Consider the following 23,951-nt stretch of genomic DNA (forward strand, 5'->3'; position numbering starts at 1 on the left):
CTAACATAACTGTTTTCATCTGTTTCCTCTCCTAGTCTCTAGCAATATATGCAGCAATATATGTAGTTTTTTTGTATGTCTGTAACCACCACATATTTACATTTTTGTTTCTATGCCTTTCACCAAACATCCTTTTCTTTGTTAGTATGATATGATCATATTCAAATCATTCAAATACCAAAAAGTACTAAGCTTTTTCTTTATTTCTGGAAAATTAGCTTGTTTCTAGTTTCCTTATAGTTATAAATCATGCTGTTATAAAAATATACATGGTCTTCGTCTTATGAATTATTTCCTTAAGATAAATTCTCAGGAGTGGGATTACTAGGTCAAAAAAGTATGATTTAAGCTTCTTGGTATGCATTGTCAAGTTTGCCTTGTCAAAAGAGAGACCAATTTGGGCTTGCTCCACATGTGAGAAATTTTATATACATTTCAGCTGACAGACTTCAGCCTCAGCCAGTTTTATTTTCAAGATGCTTCTTTGTAGTCAGCCACTCAGTATTCTCCTTATTTAACTATCATCATGGCAAATTACCCCTTGCCAAAGACTACTTGGGGCTTGTATTCCTCTGAAATGCTTTCCAGTCTCCATGGATTTATGGGGAGGAGTGTCTGCTGCTAATGTTGCTCAGTTACGACTTTTATTATGCAAAAAACCCCAACAAAACCTTACTATTAGCTGCATTTTATGCTGAGTTCTTTTTCTGGAAAATGAATGCAATGCTGAGACTCTGGCCCTAGTATATGTCAAGTGCACATCATTTGAAAATCTCAAACACACTGATGCTAGTGAATTTTGTGAAACATCAAATTGTCCCTCAAAGTGGTGATGGGAAATTGCTTCTTTTTTATTTCTATCTGCTTCTAGTGTAGTCTCATTTTAGTTGGACCTTATCTTCTATTAGAACAAAATACTTGGTATGAAGTATAACGTGACTTTTGGGAACAACTTAAATCATTATGAGATACCAGTTAGTAGGGAGAAGGTATTAGCATGCCTACGGAACAGGCTGGGTATGCATTTGGGAGGCTCGAAAAGCATGAGCTTTGGAACCAGACAGTTCCTGGTTTCAAATCCAAACTCTGTCTTAGTACCTAAAGTGGATGACTTTAGTCCAAGTCTTCACATTCTCTAAGTTTCCTATCAGGAACCTTGTGAAGAACAGATAAGTCAATGTGCATGAAGAGCTTCACTGTGCCTGCTACCGGTAGGAGCACAACAAATAAGATTTCCTCCTACTTTCTCCATTCCTTCAGTGAAGAGTGGGGTGGAGGTAAGGGGAGGGGAAGTAGCTCAGAATCAATAATATCTCTTAAAGAGCAAGTTCAGGGGAAAGGGTACATGAGAAGAGAAAAGAGATTTCTGAGTCAGGTTCAAGATGTGTGATCCAGGTAGAGAATGACATGAAAGAACCAGGCCTAGAACTATACAAAGATGAGGAGGAGGGATCAGAGTAGAATTATTCTTTAATAGAAAGCAGGAGATATCAGGGTAGGGTAGGTCCTGCTATTTTCAGAACACCAGTGAGACCATATGGTCCTCCTTTTGGTTTGGAAATTCTAATCAGGGCAGAGTTAAGCTAAAGAGGTCAGAAGCTTTGCAGAGAGATGCCTATTTGGTAAAGAAAGTGAGTCCCTCATGCTACTCGTAACTCCTGGATAAAGATCTAGGATAAAGTATTTTCCCCATAGTGCAGACTGAAGAAGTCATCATGGGACCTGAGAATGTGCTTCAAATGCCCTGGATGTTCTCAGAGAGGACAGGGCCCACATCTATTTCCATTAAAGCAGTGCTGTTAATTAGCTGAGTAACGTAAGTCCCTATCATGCCTTCCCCAGAGGAACTTAAGAAACTTCAAATTCCTTTTTAGATTATTAATGTAGTCTAAAGACTATTACATGCTTGGATGTAATAGAAAACAATGTAGCTTTTGGAAAAAATGATTGATTTACACAAAATAATTTATACAGTTCTGATACAACCTACATTGGTGAAGTTTATAGGCAGTCGAAAGTAAGTTATGAAAACCTCTACTAGTCCCTTCAGGTCTGAGGTCAGAGATAGTCCTCAGTGCTGTCGTCAGCCCCAGGGCTCAGGCTGCGCAAGGGCAGGTCTGTTGGGCAGCCCTGGAGGGGCAGGGTTCCTTTTCAGCAGAGATGGGCCGACACTGTGGATGAGACAGTGAATGTTATGCTCCTGGATGCTGGAGATAGACCGTGGAACACAGTGGTGCTCAGAAAACATTTCTTCTCTCCTCCCACCTTCTAGGTACTTTATAAGAAAAAAAAAAAAAAAAGGAAAATTCCATTTGAGTGTCATTTTAAAGAGAGAAATTTGCTATGGCAACAACAGGACTATCAAGAAAAAGGCCAGGGTTTCCCAAGAGCAGAAGCTTCTATGGGTTAAATTAATAGAAATAACTTTGATCTGTGCAGTGCTTTCAGTGTGATAAGTATTTATCATGTATGTTAGTGCACCTGTTTTTCATGTTAATCCTTCAGGGTAGACAGAATGGATATGATTTTCCCTGTTTTATGGGTAAGGAAATGGGACCCAGAGCTTTGAGGTCTTTGTCTGGGGTCACTTCTAGACCCCACTCTTTCCACAACATCATACTACCTTCACAAGCAAGGGTAGCATGAACTCAGTGAAGCCCTGGTCACAGAAGGGAATGGCTTAGTTTAATTCCATTTTCACCAAAAGACTTTATAATTAGTGGATAAGTGTAGATTATTTTGCACAAGTTCAGATTTTTACTTATCATCTCCTGAATTAAGCATTTCATTTTATAATGTTCAGAGATTGTACTGAAAAATAATGAAGAAAATTTAAAAAAGTATTCATTTATCCTGGGTCAAGTAGACTATTACTGACCACACAGGTCAGTCCTCAGGTTAGAATGTCAAAAGGAAAAAGAGACAGGAGCAAGTTCATGCCTATGGAATGTAAGTACTACATAGAGATGAATCACTGAAAGCTTTGCCTTAAAATTCCCCCCACAATTCAGTTTTGAACAAGAGTGGATAGCTATTTATAAAAACAAAGGACAAAAACAAAACTAAAAAGCAGTTCTTTTCGTATAGTTTGATAGTATCCTTAGTGAAATCTAAAATTTTAAATTATTAAAAAAAATTTTTTTAGTTGTAGACAGACACAATACCTTTATTTTATTTATTTATTTTTATGTGTTGCTGAGTATTGAACTCAGTGCCTCACATGTGCCAGGCAAGCACTCTACTACTGAGCCACAATCCCAGTCCAATTTTTAAATTATTTTTGTAGGAGGTTATAAGAACAACTTGAATTTTGGCATGGTCCAATATGTGCTTATAATTTCAAGCACCTTAGAAACTAAGGTGAAGTAATTATAACTAATGAATAGATAGAAGAGTCTTACTACATCTTAGATCATGTTCTATTGTCCCACAATTAACTCTAACTGCTGGGACTTCCTCCTAGCTCGAATGCCCACACTGTCACCTTTGGCTATTCTCATCCTTCCCATCTGTTGAGATTAGCTTTAAGTGTGACCTCTTTCATAAAGCTTTCACAAATTCTCCAACTGACCTTTTTTCAGGGTTCCTGTGAATCCTTCCTGTGGGGTTTACCTACTTTCCCTGGCAATATAGTTGTTGACCAGAAGTAAACTCCTCGAGGAGTTTTGTCTTCTCATCTCTCCATCTTCCACATTACTTAGCAGGAAGCCTCTTTTTAAGTGAAGCTCAATAAATATTTGAAGAATAAAAGAAGTTATGAACAAATGGTAATTTGGTTTCTGTGCAAACATATTAATGTCACAGAACATGCTTTAAAAAAAAATCATAACAAGTCCAGCGTGGTGGCGAAGTCCTGGAATCCCAGCAACTCCAGGGGCTGAGGCAGGAGGATTGAAAGTTCAAAACCAACCTCAGCAATTTAGCAAGGCCCTAAGGACTTAGCAAGACCTTGTCTCAAAATATAACATAAAAAAGAGCTGGGGATATTGCTCAATGGTTAGGCAATCCTGGATTCAATCCCAAACAAACACCTCTGGCACCCCCAAAATTATAACAAGTTAGCAAAGGCTTGCAGCAATAAACTTCTTTTTATACCCGAGAAGTTCATTGATATTTAATATGATCTTAACTATTCCTTTTCATCCTCACACAACCTATTCTTTAGGCTCACAACTCTATGATAAATGTAGCTTACAGAATTTTATACTAATTTAAAATATTAAAGTGCCTCAAATTATAAAAGAATTCCCTTTTTCCATCTCTGGCTTACCTCAGTTAAGGGTAAATTTTCTTTCTTTTTTTGGTACTGGGGGTTAAATTGAGGGGCACTTTCACGATTAAGCTACATCCCCAATCCTTTTTATTTTTTTATTTTGAGACAGGTCTCACTAAGTTATCCAGGCTAGCCTTGAATTTGTTTATCTCTGTGCCTCAGCCTCCTGAATCTCTGGGATCAAAGGTGTGTGCCACCACACATAGTGAAGGGAGAAATTTCTCAAATAATACACAAAAGGCTAAAGATAGATACATTTGCCTGTTTAAAATTAAACCTTTTGTTCATCAAAAGACATCTCAGGGCTGGAGGTGTCACTGAGTGGTATAAAACACTTACTTGCCTGGCATGCAAGAGGCTCCGGGTTCCATCCTCAGCACCACAAGAAAGAATCAAAAGAGTAAGAAGACAAGGCACAGAACCAGTGCAAATAACTGCAACACACACGACTAATAAAAGACATGACCATTGTATTTAAATAACTCTTATAAATACAATTTTAAATGTGGGATAAAGACTTAAACAGGTACTTTATCAAAGAAAAATCCATGTGGCCAACAGTCATGAAAATGTGCTCAATCTCAGTAGTAATCAGGTTAATACAAGAAAATCACACTGAGATCTATATACTTATACAACTATCTATACACTTATCAGAATGGCAAAATTTAAGGTATGACAATATTTTGTGTTGGAGCAAAGGGGAGCTCTCACCCTTTGATAGTGGAAGTGTAAACTGAAACAATTTGGTAAGAGTTTGGCATTTATCTAAAAAAAAACTAAAGAAATGCTTTTTGACCCATCAGTTCATTTTTTTAGGCTCTCGCACATGTTTGCTATGATCCCTGCCAAACTCAGAAGGGGTTGCTTGTCATAGCCAACAACCGAAGACAACGAAGATGTCTGCAGCAGAATGGATAAACGCGTGGTACAACGGGTGAATAAGCTGCTATATACATGATAAAACAATAATAATGACTTGAAAGCAGCTCATGTAAAAGAATATAATAATATAATTCCATTTCTATAAAGTTAAGACGGGCAAAGCTGAACTGTACTGTTTAGGGATGTGGTTATTGTGAAAGCCAGACCTCTGGGTGAGGGCGCTGGGTGTGACTGGGAAACACAGGGTGCTGCTAGGGTGTCAGCAATATCCTGTTTTGTGGTTGGTGGTGATTACACAGGTGTTTATAATTATTTCCCTTTGTGTTTTACACACCTTTTGTTACAATTTGTGTTTTATGTTATAATTGTCTTATTTTTAATAGTTTTATTGGTTCATTATAGATATACATAATATTGGGTTTCATTTTGACATAATCATACAAGCATGGAATGTAACTCACTTCCATTCAGTCCCCGGTACTTCCCCACAAAAATTATTTTAAGAGAGCATATTTAATGGTGATATGTGAAGGTTGTAGATTTATACCTAATAGAAAACCTCCCTCTCTTCATATTTATTCTTTTGTAAAAATCAGTCTTTAATTTTATGGACTTTAAATTAGGAGAGGGCTTTAGGAAGTCATTCACTTGTTCTTACTCTTTGAATACACCCTGCACTTTCCTGACTGCTCAGACTTAAGGTCGCCACAGAGAGCAAATAATCTGAGGTATTCGGACTTCATCTCCTGCCTGCCCTGCACACAACAGTGAAGAAGTTAAAGTGGTACCATCTCAAAATGTGCGGAACTGGCTTCCTGATTATTTCAAGCTGGAATCACTTGAGGAACTATAACTACAGAAAGAGCCATTTGTTCTGACTTTCCCCTACATGTAACAAGCTATAAAGATGTTTTTGGGAAGGATGCCCTTCACATACCAAGGCTGAAAAACAAAACAAAACAAACAAAACAGGCTTGATCACCAGACCCTGCAAACTAGGCCGCAGTGAACTGAATAAACAAATTCTTTGCAGTAACCCTTGTCTTTCACCAGCTTCTACCCTGTCCCCATGTATCTCTGAACTCCTCCAGAAGTACTCTCCTAGTCCATATGTCTATTTGTCCTGTCATTCCTTCATGAGGCTATTGTTCTTTGTCTAAAAAGTGTAAAATCATTAAGCTTTAGTCATTTCTTTAGATTCACTCTCTTGTGGAGATTCCCATGCATTTATGAAATTAACAAAACCTTTATTTTTTCCTCTTATTAAATAGCTCTTGTATTAATTGTGTTCCTTGATCCAGTCAAAGAGTCTACAGTAACAACTATCCCTAATGCAGACATTACTACCTAAACACCACTTTTTTTTTTTTTTTTTTTTGCAGGGGTGGGGAGATACTGAGGATTTACCCAGGGGTGCTTTACCACTGAGCTAAGTCACTAGCCCTTTTTCTTCTTTTGAGACAGGGTCTCACTAAGTTGCTTAGGGCCTCAACGAGTTGCCAATGCTGGTCTTGAATTTACAATCCTCCTGCCTCAGCCTCCTGAGTTGCTGGAATTACAGGCATATGCCACTGTGTCCAGTTTTTGTTTTGTTTTTGAGATTGAGGCTTGCTAAGTGACCCAGACTGGTCTCGAACTCCTGGACTCAAGTGATCTTCCCGCCTTAGTCTCTCATGTAGCTCGGGCTACAGGTGTGTGCCACCAAGCTTGGCTACCACATTGTTTTTTGCTGAGCTGGTCTAGACTCAGAATCCATTTCTCGGTGTTCCAGGCAGCCACTATCAACAAAGCAGGGCTGACTTGTAAGATGAAATGCATTTACTATTCCTGGTCAGTCCCATCTGCCACCAAGGATCTTCTCAACAGCTGCTTTTGGAAGCTCTGTTCTTTCTTAGCAGCTCTCCTCTGACATCACAGCCTTCACTGCTCTGCTTTCCTTCACTGAGGTCCTCCACCACATTCACCGGCCGTATACTTATTTTTTATTGATTCCCTGAGGAGCCTTTTTAGATATTTCCCCCCTGCTCCCCTATCAAATTTTAATGCCAAAGATATGCTATATATCTGTATGTTTAGAGGGCCACAAACCATTGTAACATCTAAGTTTTTTTTTTTTTTTTTTTCTGCTACCCACCAAAAACCAATTATTACCTTCTCAGGGGCAATAGTGCAGCCCCCTTGAGAAGATATGCTCTAGTCCTCCATTGCAGGATTTGTCATCATCTGGTCTGCATTAATTATCTGTGACTATATTTTCTCTCCAAATGGATTATGGGTTCCTGGAAGCCAGAGTTGGTCCCTATTGGGTAAAATATTACCTTGTACATAGTAGGCACTCAAAAAATACAGGTTTTTAGGACTGGGGATATAGCTCAGTTGGTAGAATGCTGGCCTTGCATGCACAAGGCCCTGGGTTCAGTTCCAAGCACCACACACACACACAAACACAAAAATTAATAAATAAATAAATAAAGCATGTTTTTGAGTTAAACTGAAAGAATATTCTGGTTAAAGTAAAAGATACAAACTTGAATTATTTTGAATACAACTAAGCAGGTTTCCAAAGAGTAGGCTTATCTACAAGTGCTTAGTCACTTGTGAAATAAAACCACTCTTATAAAAAGCTTTCATTTATGGTTCATTAAACTAGAGGAAATAGTAAGCTAAATAGTAAACCTAAATAACATACATTTTCTGATTACTTTTGCTTCATTGAATCCATTAATGAATTGCCATGGTTCAGCATTTGCAACTCGAAAGTGAGTGAATTCTCAGCTTTTAAAAAGCAAAATTATAACATTACATTTTAGTTTGTAACTTTATAGCTTTGTTGTTTAGTCACAAATTCCTTTGTCTTATGACCCTGATTTGTTTCTCAGGTATGTGTGCGTCAAAAAGAAAAAAAAAAAAAAAAGAAAGTGCACAATTTAGTGCCTCTATTCCAACTCACAAAATGTTAAAAATGTAAGTTCACATGAGCAAGAGTGATGATAATGAGAACAGTTCATATAATGACAAACTGGCGATGGAAAAATGTGCCCTTTTTCAAAATGCTCCTCACAGCAAAATTACCATGAGTTTAACTCTCTGTGGGATTATATGATACTGTTACCACAGAATTTAAATTAGAAAGGAAGAGAACTGCATTGAAATGGATCAAACCCTAGCTTCTCCCCAGAATGAATATAAATATGCAAGTCCGGCTCTGACTGCCACAGAGGATTTAGAGAACACATAAGTGACTCCGCAGACTGTAGTGCTTCTGAGCTTCGCTGCCCACAAGGCTGTTGAGCCTCTCTTGAAGGGGCCAGAGAAAGGAAGAGCAGGCTCCAGACACCACAGGGAGAAGACAGTTCTTTTTTTATTATTCACATCTTGTCTTTAGAGACCTCACTTAAAAAAATTCTCAGTAGAGTGTAACCTTATGCAAGTTTACCCAAAAGCCTCTGCCTTCATAATCTATTTTCTGAGATATAAATGAGGGGGTATCCTTTGACACTTCCTTGCATATTATTCCTGTGATTTTCTTTCTTTTTTCTTTTTTGGACTGGGGATTGAACCCAGGGGTGCCCTACCCCTGAGCTAAATCTCCAGTTCTTTTTATTTTGACACAGGTTCTTGTTAAGTTGCTGAGGCTGGCCTTAAACTTATGATCCTCCTGCCTCAGTTTCCCTAGTTACTGGAACTTCAGGTGTGCACTACCACACCCAGCTATTCCTGTGATTTTTAAAAAGTCAATGTCATGAGCTACTAGCCTAGCTAATTTGATCCTCCACTAAATTTGCTCCAAAGAGTTTAATGTCAATCTTCAACTTGATTTCTTAAAGAGAAAAAGGATTGGCCCACTGGTATAAGTGAAACAGTAATAATGGTTTAAAAGAGATTTGGCACATTTTCAGGACTGACAACAATGATCCTGGATAATGCAGGGATATCAGATTACATCATCATGATGTTCCCAGGTAATGCAGATTTAAACCTTGGTGGTGTGATATTGCTTAAGAAAATGAAGCAGCAATCTTAACCTAGAGACACTGGGAAATATTTTTATGTAATATGATAATAGGATATGTTTTAGTAATGAGGGAAATTAGGGGAAATGCCATTCAAGTATGGTTTAGGTGATGAGAAGAGTAGGAGAAAATCGAAATGTTGAAAATACTATTGCTACACACAGGACAAACACGTTTAAGGAATAAAGGTTTCACCAGCAGTGGTTCTGAGCTGTATTTTCAGACATGTGGGTCTTAAAAGGAAGATTATGACATTTGTTTTTCTGGGTGTAAGTTTACATCTTCATGATGTAATTATTTCTGTTGCTTTTATTGACTTATAACCTTCAATGCTGATTTTGTATATGGCAAACTAGTATTTTCATTTTCTGAAATGTCCTTGTTTAAGACAGGTCAAGCTCTCATGCTTGAACAGTTGGTTTCAACTTATTAGGGATTTTGGTTCTGCTAAAGGTGTAGGCACCAAAATAACCGCTCTAATTTATTAACCTAATATGCTCAGGCTCTGTGTAGGTACTCTGCATATATTATCTTCCTTAATCAAATGACAATTCACTAGAGACAACATTATTATGCCGTTTTCAATAAGGAAACTAACACTTAAAGAGGTTAGGCACCAAATGGATGGAACTGGAGACTATTGTGCTATGTAAAATAAGCCAATTCCCCTAAAACCAAAGGTCGAATGTTCTCTCTGATATGCGGATACTAACACACAATAAGGGGGGTGGTTGGTAGGGAAGAATAGAAGTACTTGGATTAGACCAAGGGGGAATGAAGGGAAGGGAGGAAGTTTGGAATAGGAAAGACAGTAGAATGAATCGAACATTACTTTCCTATGTTCATATATGAATACATGACCAGTATAACTCCATATCATGTACAGCCACAAGAATGGAAAGTTATACTCCATGTATGTATGATATGTCAAAATTCATTCTATTGTCATGTATAGCTAAAAAGAACACATAAAAAATTAAAAATAAAAAAGAGGTTAGGTACCTTGCTCAATGTCATACAATTAAACAAGATTTATTTAGCTTCAAAGTCTGGGCTCTTAACCATTCTAATCTCAGAGCCAAAAAACTTCAGGCTCCATCTTGATCAAGATCAACTATGTAATTTCTCTTTATATTTGAAGATGATAGGACTGTCAGTAATTACTTTCTTTCTGTGTACTGAGGGAACTAAGACCAGCATTTGACTGTTACAGGGACAGCATGTTTTAACAAGAATAAAAAGGCAGAGGATAAGCAGTTTTTACCAACAATCCTCATTATCAGATAACCACAATGAACCTTAACTTTCATCTTCTGTTGTCTTTGTTGAAGTCATGTGGAAAGCCCCAAGTCACAAAATATAAAGGAAGAAGATAAACATGAATATTGCACAATGTTCTCTGGCATACAAAGGAAGAGTAGACTCTGAGTGTTGTGCTGTGCCTTCTGACACAAGGGCAATTGCTGCTCAAGTACTTTTCTGCTTCCCTCTCTCCAGTATCATAGCAGATTCCTAAGCAAGAATTTGCTAAATGGTGATGCTGCCCTGAATCCCCTTAGTGTTTGAAGATCCTGTTTCATTTTGACAGCCCATACTCTCTTCATTTAAATATTCCTGTAGAAAACTTATAGACTGGGCTGGGGATATTGCTCAGTTGGTAGAGTGCTTGCCTCACAAGCACAAGGCCTTGGGTTCTAAGCCCCAGCACTGCAAAACAAAACAAACAAACAAACAAACAAAAGCCTTATAGACCAAAGTACCTCATCTAGCCCTTGATTTGTTACTGGATTATATTATATGGTATGTAAGTTTGACCTTCTCCATCCAGAAGAAGCAAGCTCCTGGTTATATCCTGTACTAAATGTAAACTTAACCTTCTCACAAGCACCTTCATGGCCAGACACCATGTACAGCTTCCACATCTTGTGGTTGGTTGATTGACTTCTTGCTTTCTAAATATGATTTTTAAAATGTATTTTTATTACAAAAACAAAATAATAAAAAAGTTTAAAGACAAAGCAGTCCTTATTCCCTTTCCTGACAGCTAATCATTCACTAGAATTTGCTATATAGCCTTTCAAAATTTTGCTAGATATATTGAAAATGTATAAACTGTAAAAATTGAGACTGTGTTCTAATATTATCCTAAAACTTGCCCTTAAAAAAAAACCAAAAAAATTCTGAGAATTGTCACTGAGAAAAAAAAATTCTATGACAATATAAATATATGGATCTATTCATTATTTTTTCTCAGTTTCATACTCTTCTATTGTATAGGTGGTCCATAACTTCTTTACCCAGTTTCAAATTGATAGACTTAATGAACAACTAGCCTCTTTGCCATTCTAATTATGCAGAAGAGAAACCTTCATAGGAAAGGCACAGAAGATCCACTTCTGTGCTCCATAATGGCTTGGGGGATCTGGGGTGTAGGAGAAACTTGAATGGTGGTGAGGTCCTGGGGCCCCCCTCTCTTCCTCTGACCTAGAAACAATATACTGCCACTCTCATTGCAGGTGGGTCTCTCAAGAACTGGGTGCAGGTTTTGACCTTAAACATTCTGGCACAAAGTGTTCAAGTCAAGTGCAGCTCCATGCTTCCCAGGGGAGCTTACCTACTGAGTTACATCCCCAGCATTTTTTAAAAATTATTTTACAATTTTGAGACAGTGTCTTGCTAAAGAGCTTAGGCTGGCCTCACACTTGCAATCCTCCTAACTCAGTCGTTTGGGATTGCTGGGATTACAGGCATGTACTGAAGACCAAATCTTGAGAATTACTATTGTATTATGATTTGATAGGTATGTCACAGATAGAAAAAGTTGGGAAATAATGCTTCAGGGAGTTGTCACTCAATTTGAGAATAGTTACTATAGATAGCTGAGGAGAAAAACTGATTAATCCCTCTACTGCTCTTTGTTCCTTTTTTATTTTGTTCTTTAAGCTTGAATATCTTCACTTTATATCCTTCTTAAACCTTCTCCCCACCTAACCTCTCTTCCTCCTGAAGAAGTGGAGTTTTAAAATAAAGACATATCAATAAAATGCTTTTATAGTTTGAGAGAATACTAGATAATGGCAGGGCCGAGTTGCTACACTGGGAAGGCCAGAGGGTAAGATACAGAATGAAGAGGAGCTGCCTCCCTTAGTCACACTTGACAATCACTCAGAATGTGTGGAACCACACCTGACTCTGCAAATGGGGAAGTCCCCTTTGGTAAGTGGTACTATGTTGTCTTGTGCAAGTAGTCACCAGCCCAGGCAGAGCAGTGTTGGAAGTCAGTCATTTCTTCATGCCAAAGAGGGCAGAGGGAACATTTTTGGGTCAAAGGGAGAGCAATGCATTTTACACAGATTTAACTGGTGTCTCTCAAAAACAAATTAAAAGATAAAAGTTCAGTGATTCAATTTTTCTTTCCCAGGAAAATTAGTTAAAGTAGAAAAGAAAAATAAAAGTACTGTGAAGATTTGACATTTTGGTTCTAATGTAGGTATTTAGTGGAAACAACAAGTAAGTCCATGCTTCAGGGGAAAACTAACCAACTACAGTGGGGAGGAGGATGGAGACAGAAGTACCACCCTTGCCTGCTCTAGGCCCTACTGCAGCCCTAAACCTGGCTATGAGCTGGGGGTTGGCGTCGTTTTGCACATGTAGTACTGAAACCTTACAATCTGTACATCTGTAACACCAGGGGATTAAATGTTAATCTCCAAGGTCCTAATATCATAGTAGCAATTTGCTGCAAAGATTGTTCTCAGTTTTAAGTAGGCATTTGTTAAACAAATTATAAACATATTTTAGAATTAAATGAGAGCAGAAAAGAATACTTTTGCATTACCTGTCATGTCTCAATATGGGTGTAGGCAAAACACTTGTCAGAAGCCATCCAAATTCAGCCAAAGTGTGTAGCAGAGGACCATAATCTGTCTTGATTTCACAGCCCTGCATGAATAAGCATAAACGTTCACAGTCTAATGGCAAAGGCAGCCAGCTACAGAAGTAAATCTGACAAGGGGTGATGGGTATTATGGTAAGGGGAGTTCATTCTCTATTAAGCAAAATTTCATGGGGCTGCCATATTCCTGGGTTCATTTTCTGTGACTGCTGTCTTTAAACTATTGAACCAAGTTAAAAACACTGGGAGTGGAGAGTGGGAATTTGGATCTTCTTTTGGTCTTCATAGGTCAGGGTTCTCAAATTTTAATGTATGGGGACTGGGAATCTGCATTTTTAAAAAGTTTTCTAGGGAATTTGGATGTGAGCACTTTATGGAGCACATTTAGGGATTGGGGAATGAGGATGAGAGTTGGGAGTGAGGGCTGAGTAGTGAGGGAGGGAGGAACTTGGCTGTATGGGGCAGTCTTTTCGGTACTTTTTATTCATTTGGAATTTGTTTTTACTTAGAACTTCACTTCTTTCCCTCAAACCTCCCCCCTCCCAATGGGATTTCTAGTTATTTTGAAAATGGGCTCTGCTTCTCTAAGCTCTGTCAGGCTAGGAAGGCACAAATGTCCCTGCAAGAGCCCTTCAGTGAGGGCCTCATACACACGACAGAGTATACCTGAATTCAGTCTGTCCACCTCAAGGGCAGTCCACTCGGTGACATCTGAATTCAGAGGCACAACATCAGCAGCAATGTCATCTCTGATTATGAAGGACAATGCTGTGTGTACATATTTGGCCTGGTAAGAAAGAGAACACCTTTCGGATATTTTTGCTTTCAAAAGTCAATTCATAAAGTTAAGAAAGTCAGTCACTTTACTTGGAGAGAAAATGCTTAGTTGAGTGACTGAATTTTTTTTGCTTTCAACCAGTTATCATGGCATTGTATAAAGAGAATCTCAGTGCCAGGGGATTTTGTTTAGGGTTAGAATTCCAAGTTTTTGGAGCCTCCTGCTATTTATGTACAGATAATTTTGTTTTGCTTTCTTACAAAAAATAAACATTAGGGAAAGCGCACTACTTTCAACAAAGGGTAAAGAGTATGAAAGAAGGAACTCGGGATCTGACAAGATGGCCGGGCTGCCCTGCAGGATCATCAAGGAAACCCAGCATTTGCTGGCAGAACCAATTCCTGGCATTAAAGCAGAACCAGATGAGAGCAACGCCCGTTATTTTCATGTGGGCATTGCTGGCCCCCAGGATTCCCCCTTTGAGGGAGGGACTTTTAAACGAACTACTCCTTCCAGAAGAATACCCAATGGCAGCACCTAAAGTACGTTTCATGACCAAAATTTATCATCCTAATGTAGACAAGTTGGGAAGAATATGTCTAGATATATTGAAAGATAAGTGGTCCCCAGCACTGCAGATCCGCACAGTTCTTCTATCGATCCAGGCTTTGGTAAGTGCTCCTAATCCAGATGATCCATTAGTAAATGATGCAGCGGAGCAGTGGAAGACCAACAAAGCCCAAGCCATAGAAACAACTAGAGCATGGACTAGGCTATATGCCATGAAAAATATTTAAATCGATCCGATCATCAAGTGTGCATCACTTCTCCTGTTCTGCCAAGACTTCTTCCTTTTTTGTTTGCATTTAATGGACACAGTCTTAATAGAAACATTACAGAATAAAAGCCCAGACATCTTCAGTCCTTTGGTGATTAAATGCACATTAGCAAATCTATGTCTTGTCCTGATTTACTGTTGTTAAGCATGAGCTGAGGCTAGAAGTATCATCTGGATTGTTGCGGAACGTTTAAAAGCAGTGGCTCTCTGCTTTTATTCATTTCCCCCATCAAGGTTTAAGTATAAAGCATTGTGAATGAAGGTTGTTGTCAGGGTTAGCTGCCAGGGGTATGGGTGTTTTTATTTTGTGGGTTTTTTTTTTTTTGTTTTTGATTTTTTTTTTTGAGGGGAAAGGTAGTTTTATCTTAATTTTATGGGCTCCTTTCTCCCCCCTTTATGGTCATCTAATTGCATTGGTTAAAAGCTGCTAACCAGTTCTTCAGAATATGCTCTCTAGCCATGTCTAACTTTATTTAGACTCTGTAGATGGACAAGCTTGATTGTTTGAATCAAAATGGGAACATTAAACAAACATCACAACATCACATCCCTTACTAACAACATTGTGACTTTGCTGTCAGGTGTAGATTCCCCCTTTCAAAAAAAAAAATAAAAAAGAAAGAAAGAAAGAAAAAACTTGTGACCATTTTGTATGGCTTGTCTGGAAACTTCTGTAAATCTTATGTTTTAGTAAAATATTTTTTGTTATTCTACTTTGCCTTTGTACAGTTTATTTTACTGTGTTTATTTCATTTTCCCAATGTGACAATCATATTTAAAAATTAAAACTGATGAAACATTAAAAAAAGAAAAGAGTATGAAAGAAGTTTTTTTATGCATTTGTGATGAAATCGCAAACTATGGTCACATCTGTGTTTAAGGAATCTTCATGTTTCAGCAATGAAGGTATTCAACATGTGAAAATAAAGACAAAGGTAAGGGTAAAGCGTCAGAAGCTGCAGCTCACCTCAATGATAGTCCATTGTTCTACTACAATGGCATCATTTCCTTTCCTGTTAGAACCTGGAACTCCAGAGCCTTCTTCTTCATAGATAAAAAATCCTTCCAAAGATTTAGGCCAATGATCCCCTGTGAGGAAAAGCATACAATTAAGAAGAGTTGTAAATATTACAAGTTTCTAAAGATTGTCTAAGTCCTTAAACAATACTTACAGGAAGCTGAAAGAAAAACATTTGAGTTAAAAATATATAAATTAAAACATATTTTGACTGAATTAAATATTCTCCTTTTTGAAGGTTTCCTTCCTTTTCCCCCTAAAGGCAGACAGTTTTGTACTTCACTGGATTAAAATCAAACTATCCACATGAAAACTATGGTATCAGAAATAGGATTAAATAATGTAATACAATGAGAAGCGAGTGGAAAATCAACCTGAAAAGCATCTGTAAATGATCTTTAACTTGAAATCAAACTTTGATTTCTGATTCATATGTTATGTTATACCAATAAGACAAACAATATAAACATGCTAATTCTTGAAATTAGAGGTATGATATTAAAATCAGTGCAAGGTAAATTCTTTAAAAAGTATAAACACAGAACAATTCTTTACCTCAGTGATACATTAAAAAAAGAACACCCCAAAGCCCCTAAAATAAACAGTGACAGGAAGACCCTAAACAGAAGTCATTGTCAAAAGAATTCCTGCTGGGAAGGAAGTTTTAGGGGAGGGCCTCTTTGACTTTTTCTTGAATAGTTGACAATAACCAGCTGGCCTAAACTAAACTGACTTTGTGGACGTTCTTTTGTCTCTTGTTTTGCAATAGAAGACATTTTTCCCATGGTCATTTGTGGGTTAAACATTTGGTTTTTATGCAGCACAATGTCACATCAAAGTTTCCCTGGTTGACAGTTCTCTAAATAATAAAGTCTTTCAATATTTTCAAATGATTTTAAGCTTAAAGATAATAAAGGCAAAAGTTATTTCAATGTAATTTTCAGTACTAATTTTCATTAACAGGTTATTGAACTTTTAGATAAGTAAGTCATTTTTTTTTTTAACATCATTCATGTTTAGAGCAGAATGTCACAAAGAATTTACATTTTTGAGAGTTGTTCCGGAACAAAGTAACAGTTAATTTACTATTTGGAATTGGTTCTTTCCTTACAGTATATGTTCCACCTCCTTTAAATTTACTTATCTACCATTACACCAAAGTAACCAGTGAAATCAAATTTAGACCATCTTTAAAATGTTATATGCCCTAAGTCCTTTTTTGGAATGTGAGTATGGGTTTTAAAAATAATTTTTACTGCAATAATTAATAGTTAATTACAATCTTCCTTTTATTTCCTTTGGGATTATATAATGTGAAAAACCACAGGTGGTGTGACTGTTTTGTGGCTCTCAATATTGTGATACATAGTATTTCTGTACTTTTTTGGTTTTAAAGAAAGAATGAAATACAATGCAATACTACCAACACAGAAATAAAAAAAAAAAAGAGAGCAATTCAGTGTTATGCGACATTGTGGATGAATTTCAGAGATACTATGTTGAGTAAAAGAGGCCAGTTATAAAAGAATACACTCTGTAGAGAGTGCTCAACCATGTGAGGTCCAAGAACAGGCACAACTAATGATGGTGATAGAGCAAAAAGATGTGTATTTCTAAGCTGGGAGGATACTTACTGAGAAGGAAGGGTCATAGGAGGACCCTCTGGGATGCCAGCAACGTTCTATATCTTGATAATTTGTGTCCCTTCCACTATACACATAAGATCAATGCACTTTACTATGTGTATGTTGCACTTCAGTTAAAAGTAAGTCCTTCCTTCTCACTTTAAAGTGCCCCAGTGTCCATAGCTAACTCTCTTAGGATCCATACCAGGCCCCAGAACCATTGAATTCTGACACTTCCACAGGAGTGAGTTCTTAGATTTCTTGAGACATTCTCTCAGAATTGGCAGCTAGGGATGATGGCAGGGAACAACCTGTAAGGACGTGACCATTCATTGCTCAGTGTTAAATCTTCTAGATAACAGGGTGAGGTAATAATTCTGAACAATTACCTAATAACTGTCTCCTCAGTGGAATCACCTGTTAACATTACACAATCCAGAGCAAGCTTTTAACCAACGTGCCTTGGCCCACTGGCGTCTGAGACCCAAGTGACAGGTATGCCAAAATACAGGGCACCCCTTCCTGCCCAGAGTAGCTTCATCCACTCATAACCATGTGCCTTACAATAGAACCATTTTCTGTGCATGTGATATAAAAACATTACAAAGCACTGGCCTGACTCAATGTTTCTCAACAACAACAACAAAAATTTTAGCCAAATACTATCACTAGCAAAAGAAAGTGACGTTGTATCCTTGAAGGATGATCTCCAAGCACAGATTGAAATGATCCCTTTAAAGTCTAATGTTCTGTCTTAAAAGTGCACTCAGACTTTGCATTCTTGTTGGGCATAGTGGTGCACACCTGTAATCCCAGTGACTCATGAGGCTGGGGCAGGAGGATCATAAGTTTGAGGCCAGTCTGGGCAATTGAGTGAGAGATCTAGGTTCAAAAAAATAAAAAAAGAGTTCTGGGGCTGTAGCACAGTGCTAAAGCACCCCTGGGGGGTTCAATCCTCAGTACCTAAAATGAAACAAAACAAAAAAACCCAAACCAAACCAAAACATTCAAAACCAAAAAACAACACGTCACACTCTGTGTAATGTATAAAGCTTCTCCCCCGCCCTTTCCGTTGCAGCCATTTTCCCCGCCTCCCAACTACTTGTCATCTGTGAACATCCTAGCTGGCTATTGGTTCATCAGTCAGCTTGCAAGTATCCTTCTCCGATATTGGTCCCCTGTTAGCCCTGTGGAATTCAATAGCTTTACTGTAGCTACCCTGTCATTTTTCCTCATCTTTCTCTCTTTCCTACTCACTCTATCCTCCTGGCTTTCACACTTTCTTGTGCACGCCCTTTCTCGTTCCCTTTTCCTCTCATTTTCTCTCTTACCCTGCAGGGAGACACTCTGTTTGCTTAATAAACTCCCTTATGTGATTTCCCACGTCCGGCGTGGTTTCCGTAGGATCCCTTACACTCTGCTCAAATATATTCATCTTATCTAAAAAAGAAATATTTTCTTTCATTTCATCCCCATCTTAAAGTAATATTGATACTCTACAAAGAGATTTATCCTGCAAATTTGTGCATGTGTATACTCCCTGGCATAAGGGCACATACCCTGGTTAGAAATACCCTGGTTACCAAAATTCAAGCTTGGAGGAGGGAATGGTTTGTCAGACATGTGATATTATATACTCATTTTAGCTAGATATGACATTGACATTCCTTTAAATGTAAGAAAAGGTAACATTTCCTTTAGTGTTTTTGGTTCACATGTCATTTGTGTTATTAGACTGCCCAGGGGGTGGGCCCAGGACCACCTTTGAAGTAGAGGGCAGGCCTGTATAGTAACTGTCATTCTGCATTTCTAGTATGTCCATTTTGTCTCCAAAATGAGTCGGGGCTTATCTACTTCTCTCCATCTCCACCATCATCTCTCTAGGGATTTGCAATAGTCTCTAAACAACCTTCCCACTTCCATTCTTGCTCTTGGTGATTCATTCCTGAAATGAGACTAAAGAAGTGTTTTTAAAAATGCAAATCAGATCATGACTCCCTCTTCAAATCTTCAACAAATGAATGGAACTAAATATCCTGGCATGATATTAAGAGCCCACACTCCACCTATGTGGCCCCACCACTTTCTAGTTGTGCAAAAGTGGGCTCATTATTTAATACTTGTGTGCCTCAGTATCCTCACATGTAAAAGGGGAATAATCATACCTACCTCACAGGGTTGCTGTGGGGTTACTTGAGTTAGTCAATGTACAGTACTTAGAATACTGCAGGCATATACTAAGTACATCACACACATTAGCTCTTGTCACTGATTTTCTAACAGTATATGACTGCATGAACTTGCGTCTCCTACTTTATCTAGGGTCATTTTCTCTCTTATGTATCCTGCTCCAGCAACACAGACCTTCCCCCAATTCCTCTTTCCTGCCTTAGGGTTTTGTGCATTTGGAGGTGTTTCTGCTGCCTACAATACTCCCCTCCTGGTTCTCACAGGTCTGCTCCTTTCCAGTGCCCTAGTCTCAGGGTAACTGCTACCTTCTTGGACAGAACCTCCCCTTCAAGGAGGTTCTTGTCTGGTACTCCTTTTTTTTTTTCTTTCTTTTTTTTTCGGGGGGTGCTGGGGATCGAACCCAGGGCCTTGTGCTTACAAGGCAAGCACCCTACCAACTGAGCTATCTCCCCAGTCTTGTCTGGTACTCCTGCCACAGTCCTGTTTCTCAATTTTTAAATTAGATAAATATATTTTGATGCCTTCATTACCTGATGTCTGTGCTACTCTCATGCTAGTTCCTGAGAGTAACACCGACATCCGTTTTACTCATTATTGTAAACACAGTGCCTAGCACTGGGTCTGTCATAAACATTCATGTGAAATAAAGAAATACACGTTTCAATGTTATTACTCCATCTCGCTCCTCAGTGATACTTTGAAATGAATATCAAGTGAAGTCTGAAAGGAACTCATAAAAAAATAAAAATGTAGCCTTAAGAGGTGGCATACTAAGGTGGAGAAAGACTATTCTCTGAAATGAAGGGGGCATTTGGTATGCTAGTGAAGAATAGGAACCTCAGGTGTGTGTGTGTGTGTGTGTGTGTGTGTGTGTGTGTGTGTGTGTGTGTATTTCTGTCTGTGTCCCAGGGGGCTTTTCAAAACAGAAAACACTGTTGAGAGTAAGTATAAAAGGACATCGCACAGGAGTTTCACAGATCTTACAGCTTTTACACCATAATTCTGCTAAAGTAGAAAACTTTTTTCTCTCTTTCTGTATCTATGGAAAGGTATTTTAATCAGTGTGATTTATGAGGTAATATTTTAAATTTCTGAGCAATGTCGGTTTTGTACTTCCATTTCTCATGGTGAGCTGATTTCTGACAGTATTTGGGAAGAGGACAGAAATAAGACAGAACAAAATAACATTGTCTCCCTATGTGCTTTAGATGTCAGGCATCAAACACCCCAGAACAAAGCAACCAATTCAGCCCTGCTTCCTCTGTCTTGCTTCTCACAGTGACACAGACATTGGTCACAATTTCCCCTCTGCAGCTTCCCTGCATACTCCCAGGGAAGTCCTGAATGACACACCCAGTGGCCAGACCCCACAGACTGAGGTGGCTTGGTAGGGGCTTGGCATAGTGTACAATGTAAAATGTCTAATGAGACATTCCAGAGCTGCTGAGAAGGGGAGAGTCTCCCCGGGGCTTTCTAAATAGTTTTGAGGCTTTAAGAACAAAAGCCCCACAGAGTCTCTGGTTGGCAACTGCTGTGGCTAATTTTATTTTCATCAGGCAAGGCCCAAGGCAGGGGTGCCTGAGGGGGACTGTGAAAAGAGTATTTTCGTTTTTCCTTAGGCAGTTAGTCACAAACGAAAATTTGAAATGCTTCTAACTTAGACTCTTTGTGGTGGCTATGGGAGAGACAGATAGATATAGATATTATGAAGCATAAAATTAACTTCCACAAAGATGATCTCTACTACCAGAATTAAACCATACATAATAAGTGGCAGGAAAGGAAACTAACATCAGAAAATGAACTCTCCTGCAGTCTAGGTACTATCGGAGTCACTTTATCTACACTGTATCTTATTAAAGTTTATAACAATAGAATATTATTATATAAGACTATTATTATATAATATAATAGAATGTAGAATATAATAGAATATTATAGAATATAATAGAATATTATTATATAAGAATATTATTATACTCCTTTTAGGAAACTGAGGCTGTGAGCTCAACCGGCTTCCCACATAGCTAATAAATAGAAGACAGAATTTAAATCCTGGTCTGTCTGATTTTAAAGTCTATTTTCTTCCCATTAAAACTTGCTCTTTCTAGCTGAGTGTGTGCGTGGCACACACCTGTAATACCAGGGGCTCAGGAGGCTGAGGCAGGAGGATTACAAGTTCAAAGCCAGCCTCAGCAACTGTGAGATGCTAAGCAATTCAGTGAGACCCTGTCTCTAAATAAAATACAAAATAGTGTTGGGGATGCAACTCAGGGGTCAAGTGCCCCTGAGTTCAATCCCCCCCCAACAAAAAAACTTGCTATTTCCATGTAAGACCAAGTGGAAGAACTAACAGATAACCAAAAAATACTAAAATCTTTTTTGAGCACTTGCTATGTGCTAAGCACTATGCCAGAAGTGGCAATTCTAGGTGCTTCAATGGGTTTCATCCTTAATCTCAGTGCTAGTTCAAAAGACCTACTGGAATGTGACTCCTGATAATGTTTAGTATTCATCCAAAGTCTTCAGCTGCATTTTGTTGAGTTATTACTGGGCTGGTTAAACAATACTAAGGTGTATTGATACCTCATTTATCAATACACTTTTTCACTCTTTCCTCCAATGTCATTCATTGAGTCAGGGTCCTAAGTCATTCTGCCTTTCCTAATCTCCAATATTCCTTATGCAAATATTTTCTCAGTCTCCTTATTATCATTTTTTCTCTTTAAACACTAATTTCTCTCTCTCTCTCTCTCTCTCTCTCTCTCTCTCTCTTTTACAGTTTCATAGAAAATCATTGTTGGGAAGTTTTTGTTGTTTGTTTTTGTGATAGACATGAATAATTTATGTACTCCTTTATAACCGAGAAAGGTTAAAGAAAGACAAAAGAAAAAGAGAAAGAGAAATAAGAACAGTCACTTTCTGAACCAAAGATTACTTTTGTACACAAATTATAGAGTCAGGTATACACTGACTATATATGGTAGTAGTATCCAAAATTGGGATAATGTAATAAATGTGACTACTAGCAGTTTAATGCCATCATAAACCTTATGACTAGGCTATCACACCACATTGTGCTTGGAAAATTCCACTGGTCAATCCCACAGTGGTTTGTCTATTCCTGACAGTTGCAACCCAATGGCAAAGATTACATTACAATTCTCCCACACACACTGGGTGGCAATTTGTTCTTAAGGATGGCTAAGCTTTTAAATTAAAACCTCACAGCTGTGTAATGAGTGGAATCTACTTCCTTAGGAATAAAATCTGTACTGTAAGCCATAGAACTTTTTTTTTTTTTTTTTTTTTTTGAGACAGGGTCTCATTAAGATGCTTAGGGCCTTGCTAAATTGCTGAGGCTGGCTTCGAACTTGTGATCCTCCTCCCTCAGGCTCCCTAGTCGCTGGGATTAGAGGTGCACACCAGTGCTCCCAGCAAGCCACAGAATTTGAGAGGCAAAAATATTTTCACCAACTTTGACAAAAGTTCGGATTATTTAGATATATTAAGTATCATTAATATAAAACTTACCTTTAGGTGTTTCCCAGCATACAAAAGAATCCATTAAAGACAAGCCTTGCTTATAATAAAATGTAGTTAACTGTAGCCAATCAGCATCAAGTGTACTAATGACAGATCCTTTTCTTGTTACTTTCATTGACAGGACTCCTTCCTGATAGGTCCAGCAGGGTGAATCATCATCAAAAACATTGAAGACTGTGTACAATTTGTTATCTGGGGATAGACATTCAGAAGGATGCAAAGGTAAAAGTTAAAATTTTATTGATCAAAGAGTCTTAAATCTTTTTTTTATTAACGAGATAGTTCCAGCTTACAAACAAGTACAGAGAATAGTAAAGAACCCCACTACTCAGTTTAATCAAATGTTAACATTATGCCATATTAGCTTCAGAATCTTTTTTCACAGAATGACAAATGGATACAATTGAGGCTACTATGTAGTATTTCCTAATTCCATTCTCCTGGAATAATTACTATAATGAATTTTGTGTTTATCATTCTTATGAAAGCTTTTATTCTTTTAATATACACATATATTCATATGATAATGTTTGGCAGTGTAACATTTTTTATTTAAATAATACCATACTGTTATATATCAATCTACAAACTGATTTGTGTGTGTGTGGTGCTGGTTCAATCCTCAGGGCCTTGTGCATACTATGTAAGTGCTCTACTACTGAGCTATACTCCTAGCACTATAAATTGATTTTTTTGTTTCAATATTATGCCTTTGAAATGTAAACAGTTATAATGATGAATTTATTTATTTTAACTAATATATGGTATTCCAGTTAATAGTTAACTTTTTTTTTTTTTTTGGTACTGGAGATTAAACCCAGAAGTGCTTTACCATGCAGTTACATCCCTAGTCCTTTTAATTTTTTTTTTCTTTTATTTTGTGACAGGGT

At 37.9% G+C, this 23,951-nt stretch overlaps 1 protein-coding gene and 1 pseudogene across 2 annotated transcripts in view; one reads left to right on the forward strand and one right to left on the reverse strand.

The window, feature by feature from the left end:
- Positions 1-23,951, reverse strand: part of Rftn2 (raftlin family member 2) — a 69,385-nt gene that overhangs the window by 13,566 nt on the left and 31,868 nt on the right. For both annotated transcript variants that reach the window (XM_047547122.1, XM_047547121.1), the window contains exons 6-8: positions 23,050-23,253; positions 15,650-15,771; positions 13,010-13,113 (exon numbers count right to left, since the gene is read on the reverse strand). In XM_047547122.1, the coding sequence (XP_047403078.1) occupies positions 13,010-13,113; positions 15,650-15,771; positions 23,050-23,253 (430 nt within the window). The remainder of the gene's footprint in view (positions 1-13,009; positions 13,114-15,649; positions 15,772-23,049; positions 23,254-23,951) is intronic.
- Positions 14,185-14,800, forward strand: LOC124980986 (ubiquitin-conjugating enzyme E2 N-like; annotated as a pseudogene).

Source organism: Sciurus carolinensis, chromosome 3 (genome assembly GCF_902686445.1).
Source record: "Sciurus carolinensis chromosome 3, mSciCar1.2, whole genome shotgun sequence".
NCBI classification, from domain to species: domain Eukaryota; kingdom Metazoa; phylum Chordata; class Mammalia; order Rodentia; family Sciuridae; genus Sciurus; species Sciurus carolinensis.